Raw genomic sequence first — 6618 nt, 5'->3', positions numbered from 1 at the left:
ATAGAACACTCCGAAACATTCTCAGCTTCCCGGGAAGCATACAGTGCAAGCAGCTGATTAAGAGCTCAAACACTAACAAACTGACAAGATCTTTCGCTGTCTATAGCCGGGTATCCATTCCCACCTGGGTGTAGTGAGGAAAATTCATGTAAAATGCTTTTCCCAAGGACAAAACGTCGGGCCCCTGATGAGATTCGAAACCACAACCTTACGGTTGCGAGTCCGAGAGCCTAACCACTAGGCCACCGACGCCACTGGTACGGTTTTCTGCCCCCTTGAACCAATGCCAGCCACAAGACAATGGCCTTCAACAGTCATGGTCTCCTGTCAGACCCGACAGAACAATATAGGATAGGCCTTCCTTATGCTCGCCCCTCTACGTTCTTTTATACAGTGCGTCTAGGCTAGGCTCTCACCCTCCCCAAACTTGGTGAATATCGCTCGCACACCTCGGGGGGTCAAAGGTCAGACGGACCTGCGTCAAATAAAATTTTTAAAAACATAATAATTAATTGTGTTGCCCCTCCGACAGTCTAACCGTTTGGAGTGGCCTGACTCCAAGTGTGTTGCGTGGTGATAATCTGTTCTTCTCAATCCTTTTCGGGACTTACACGACGACCGTTTTGTGGTGCTTACTTTACTTTACTTTACTTTACTTTACTTTACTTTACTTTATTCTTCCGCTTGTACCGGTGGGTGTCGCGGGGAGATACAGGCGTCTGTCTGAAGCAAGGCGAGTGGCCTGTTGCTTGCAAGTGCAGTAAAACTCTTGCAACAACAAAAAGTCCATACCTCAACCTTTTTCTCTCTCTCGGCTGATACTTCTACTAACTGATGTGAACATGTTTCCCTGGATAAAGAAGGCAGTGGCAGCACTGGTAGGTTCGCTCTGGTCCCAGCCATACGCCGTGTGTTCGAGCCTCCTCGTGGCCCGGCGGTCGGTGACGTCACAAGAGTGGTGGGTGACGCTGGAGTTGGCCAAGAGGACGTCATTGGGCGTGCTGCGGCTGTGTCTCGTGGTGGTCATTCTGGTGGTCAGGATATGGACGGCGCTGCTCCGGCGGCCGCTCAGAGTAGGTGAGTGGGGACATGATATCTATGGTGGGGACATAATATATTGTATAAAATAGGCGAGATAGGCGAGTGGGTACATAAAATTGTAATATTGTAGAAAATAGGTGAGTGGGGACATAATATAGTTATACTGTATAAAATAGGAGAGTGGGGACATAATATAAGATCTTGTATATTGTATAATTTAGTTGAGTGGGGACATAATATTGTAATATTGTATAATATAGGTGAGTGGGAACATAATATTGTATTATTGTATAATTTAGGTGAGTGGGGATATAATATTGTAATATTGTATAATTTAGGCGAGCGGGAACATGATATTGTAATATTGTATAATCTAGGTGAGTGGGAACATAATATTGTAATATTGTATAGTTTAGGTGAGTGGGGACATTCTGTAACATTGTATAAAATAGGTGAGTGGGAACGTAATATTGTAAAAAAAAACAGGTGAGTGGGAATCTACTGTAATATTGTATAAAATAGGTGAGTGGGAACATACTGTAACATTGTATAAAATAGGTGAGTGGGAACGTAATATTGTATAAAATAGGTGAGTGGGAACATAATATTGCGAGAAGAGTGGGAACATAACATTGTATAAAATATGTGAGTGGAAACATAATATTGTAAAAAAAACAGGTGAGTGGGAATCTACTGTAATATTGCATAAAATATGTGAGTGGGAATAGTATGTAAATAATAGGTGGGTGGGAATCTGCTGTAATATTGTATAAAATAGGTGAGTGGGAATATTGTATAAATAATAGGTGGATGGGAATATACTGTAATATTGTATGAAATAGGTGAGTGGGAATATTGTATAAAATAGGTGAGTGGAAATTAATATTGTATATGTATACAACCTGTAAATAAATGTATGTTTATATTTGACTATTTATTTGTCTGTCAGTCGGGTTATTCATTCACTCCCTCCGCTCTGTCCATCCATCCGTGCACCCCCCCTCTCTCTCTCTCTCTCTCTCTCTCGCTCTCCCACTCCGTCTCTGTTTTATGAATAGTGTGTGTGTGTGTGTGAGTTTGTGTTTATTTGTGTGTGTTTATTTGTGTGTGTGTTTATTTGAGTGTGAGTGTGTGTATGTGTGTGTGTGTGTGTGTGTGTGTGTGTGTGTGTGTGTGTGTGTGTGTGTGTGTGTCGTTAAAAAGTCAGAAAGGTTTATGTCCAAAATTGTTTTGAGGATTTCCTCATTCATTTGTTCTGACTTTAGCCTTGGATTATTAAAATGTCAAAGACCTTGAAGCACACAACTGTCCAAGAACCTATGAAAATTTCCAAACAGAAACAGTTGTTACGACACTGATGTTTAAAGACAATAAAGGAGACGAGTAGTAAACTGTTTCGACTTTTAGCAAAGTGGACAATATATTTACAGTCTCTTAATCTGACTTCTATCGGCGATTTAATTAAGCTTAATTTTGGGAAGGACTTTCTATTCGAATTATTAAGTACAGTTAACACGCTATTTGAGAAAAACATTCTTTAATTTCTGCATCTTAGACTCTCCCTATTGAGAATAATAATATAATATCATTATGTAGTCACATAGTTGGAGGAAACTTCAGTGAGAGTTGTTAGTCATTATGAACAACAGTCTTTGGACCATAAGATGGTCGCCCAGTTTCCATGCTACACTTTTGCATAATGAACGGAAGTCCATAAAATATCAACATGGCGGCCTCCGTTGATTCCAACGATTCCGCAGTTGTAGAAAACGGTTTGTGTATATCATTTTCAAAGCATTTTTGCTGTTATGTATCTTCTTGTAGTTTTAAAATAATGTTATTTAATTAGTTAAACAAGTTCACTGTCCTTCGATTGTCGCAAGATGCCGAATGTTGGCTCCAGATGTTACAGTTGTAGGCTTAGAATCTATCGGTTTATTACTTTATTTTGTTATTCAACTAGAATAGATCTAGAATCTATCAGACTGCTGAAATATTATCTCCCCTGTCTACCAAAGCAAAATAAACATGTTGAGCAGTGGCACAAAAGTCTGTAAAATTGAAATTTGGTGAACTCAACAGTGAACGAAGTCAGAACTTCTTTTGAGCCTCGCTGTGCAATGCCATGCAATGTGAATGTTTAAAATAGAATTGTTTTGATTTCATTTAATTTATAACTGTGTTTTTAAAAAAAAGATTGTTACTAGAAATCTAGATTGTAGATCTATCCAAAATAGTTATTGTTGCTAAGGGGGCAAGCCCCCCCTCAGCCCCCTGAACCCCCCCCCCCCCCCCCACTACCTCAGCCCCCTGAACCCCCAAACCCCCCCCCCCCCCAAAATCCCCTCACCCCCTCCCACTAACAGTAACAGGAGAGGAGACAAGCCCCCTAAAATACATGCCGTTTAATGTAGAATGACGCATCTCCCTGATTGGGTGCTAATTTTAGTACTGTGGTGTGTCATCTCTTCCTGGGATACGTGGAGGTAGGCTACCGTGTGGAATGACATGTTTTTGGTGTAGCCTATTTTAATAACATTTCGAAATTTCTAGTACTTGGACATGATGGAAGATCACTTAGATCTAGGTCGTTGATACTCAGAACAGTAAGATTTAAAACTCTTGTCCTGAGTCTGTGCTGAGATGCGAATCTTATCAGCAACCGATTACATCAGACGTTCTGGGCAGGCTGCCGGGGTCACTCAGTGTGTAGGCCTACTGTTGGTGTACAGTGCCCGCTCGCCGGGAAACGTGTGTTTTCGCCATGAATACCGTGGGAGTGTGTTAATCGAAGATGAAAATAACGCTCCATCTTTCATAGCTTTCTATTTATAAAGTGTTACAAACACATGAATATCCCCCTCTCATAAGCTGAAGACAATGGTACCTGCTCAATGGTATTCAAAATTATCGAATATAAGCAAGTTGTTTTTTTATCAGGTAGTATCATTTCATACAAAATCTAGATCTAGCTCATTTGAAAGATTTTGTATAGAAAAATGGTAGTCTTGTTTCCTGACTGTCCTTTCGAGCTCCTCGTGTCTAAGTGGGTCAATTTCATTGGACGAACATCTAGAGCTACCAACTTGGCATGTTTTGAACGAGACATATACCTCGGTTACGAACCAACACAGGCGGTTCAAGAAGAAGGCCACAAACGCACACAAACTCAAGCAGACTGACGCACACACACACTTGAGCTACGTGAATGCGGATCCGACTCGGGACCCGAATTCAAGGGGAGATGGTGCTCGGTGCGTGTGCGCTGAGCCAGGGGCTAGACTCACACGGGACCAGAACGCAGGCGAGGTGCCGAAATAGGCTTATCGGGCAACATAAACCCGGCCCCCGCAGGACGAGGGTTAAGAACGCTGTGCTTGAAATTAAAACACGGTAAACGCAAAGACAATAAACCGCACAAAAACTGCAGTAAAGACGCCAGAGGATTTTACTACACCCCGCCCCCTCCTGCATGCTTCATCACTAATATAATAATATACATTTTTTAAAAACTACAAAGCAACAAATTATAATTTTTGGAACAAACTGTTTGTCAGTCGGGAGGAGGAGAAGAGAAAAAAAACCCCAAAACCTTCCGGGACCGGGATTCGATGGCACGTTCGTAAAATAATTGCATGACTTCAAACGCAGACGGCCGCCTTACCTAAAAATAGTTTGCGTTGTTCTACATTTAATCGCATGTCCCTGAAACCCCCCACTGTTGCTATGGCTAAATCCATAATGCGCATTAATTTGATACCTGTAAATACAGTGGGTCCACTTCACGAAAGTTAAATCCGGCCCAAAAGTCAGTGGAATTACCAGTTTCTCTACTCATATATGACCTTATGCAGTTGCCAGCACCGTAAAACCTCTACTAAACCAAACAAAATTATTTTCTCCTGACTGCTGCAGATTCTGGGACAGATGTGGGGGAGAAGCCGGTCCTGGAAACCCTGACCTTTGGCTCCAAGGATGGGAGCGGTGAGGCATCCCCCGGTGCGGAGACAGTGGCCAATCTGCCGTGCCCGCAGTGCTCGTACGTCTCCGACAGCAAGGAAGACATCCTAGCTCACCTGATCCTCACACACAAGTTCCTCATCGCCGACGTGAACTTTGTGGCCAACCTGTCAGAGTGAGTCGTTATAGTTGTCTTTGTGGGAGCAGGTCGTGACCTCAGTGCTTTTTTGTCGTATCTCCATTTTTGATAACAGTGAATACAGTTCATAACAAAGAGTGAGCTTAAGAAGAAGTCACATTTTCACTGTTTAATAAAAATGGAGATGCGACAAGAAGGCAATGGGGTTGCAAGGTCTCGTGAGGGAACAGGTCTAGAGAAGGCTTTTCATTCTCACTCACACGTTGGGGCTGGCCTTGTGAGCAGCTGACGGTTTTTGCAATGGGGTTCTTTTTGTGCATAATGTTCATATATGTTTGTAAACAGATCTGACCAGCATCTGTGGTGTAGCAGTTCGGCACCTTGCTGTCACATGCAGAAGTTCCAAGATCAATTCCTTGTTCAGGCAGAATTTATATCAAGTGTCCAGGTCTTTCTGTTGGGACGTTGTTTCCCTCTCAGCGTGGGTTGCAAACGCCTACATTCTAGAAAAAGAAAAAAAATCACATACAATGTTCACACACACACACACACACACACACACACACACACACACACACACACACACAAGACTTACATTCTAACATGATGACTGTTTCCTTCTCTCCCCTCCTCCCCCCACCCTCCATCCAAAGAAAACCTGGATCCTCTTTATGCAAGTCTGTGATGCGTTCCATGTCTCTCATCCATACAGTAGGTAGTTGGCAGGTGCTCTGGCGAGGTTTGCTTCTTCTTTCCTATCAAACATCTATCATCTTTATCTCCCCTCCTTCTTTTTTGTGTTTGTTACTCTCTTGTAACACCTCTAATCTTGGGCACTTATATGACCTTGTTGTGTTGCAAGTGCCGTAAAACTCTTACTAAAACAAAAGCATCCATACAACAAGACTGACTTCACATTTGAGTAGAAAGTCCTCAGCTTTACCACCTCTCCATTTTTCCCCCACTCCAGGTACCTGAGCTATTGGAAGAAACGTCTGGAGGAGAAGCCTCTGTCCGAGTTCTGCTCCAAGATTGTCACCAACTCGGGCACTAAGGACGAAGGTAAGGCCGCGTGAGGGGGGCGCTTTCCTGGCAGGATGGAGGTGTGATGGAGGTGCGATGGAGTGAGGAGTCCATTGGAGGTACGATGGAGTGAGGAGTGAGGGGTCCTAGGAGGTACGATGGAGTGAGGGGCCCATAGGAGGTACGATGGAGTGAGGGGTCCGTAGGATGCAGGTACGATGGAGTGAGGGGTCCATAGGAGGTACGATGGAGTGAGGAGTCCATAGGAGGTACGATGGAGTGAGGAGTGAGGGGTCCATAGGAGGTACAATGGAGTGAGAGGTCCATAGGAGGTACGATGGAGTGAGGGGTCCGTAGGAGGTACGATGGAGTGAGGAGTGAGGGGTCCATAGGATGGAGGTACGATGGAGTGAGGAGTGAGGGGTCCTTAGGATGGAGGTACGGTGGAGTGAGGG

At 43.5% G+C, this 6618-nt stretch overlaps 1 protein-coding gene across 1 annotated transcript in view; it reads left to right on the top strand.

The window, feature by feature from the left end:
* The first annotated feature begins 750 nt into the window (after positions 1-750).
* LOC101858731 (zinc finger protein 277) overlaps positions 751-6618 on the top strand; it is a 22399-nt gene continuing 16531 nt past the window's right edge. The window contains exons 1-3 of the mRNA XM_013086869.2: positions 751-1077; positions 4957-5176; positions 6111-6202. Coding sequence (XP_012942323.1) covers positions 843-1077; positions 4957-5176; positions 6111-6202 — 547 coding nt within the window. The 5' untranslated portion in view covers positions 751-842. The remainder of the gene's footprint in view (positions 1078-4956; positions 5177-6110; positions 6203-6618) is intronic.

The sequence above is a fragment of the Aplysia californica genome, unplaced genomic scaffold, assembly GCF_000002075.1.
Source record: "Aplysia californica isolate F4 #8 unplaced genomic scaffold, AplCal3.0 scaffold00515, whole genome shotgun sequence".
NCBI lineage: Eukaryota > Metazoa > Mollusca > Gastropoda > Aplysiida > Aplysiidae > Aplysia > Aplysia californica.
The sequence above is the reverse complement of the archived record's forward strand: the minus strand, read 5'-3'. Positions and strand labels throughout refer to the sequence as shown.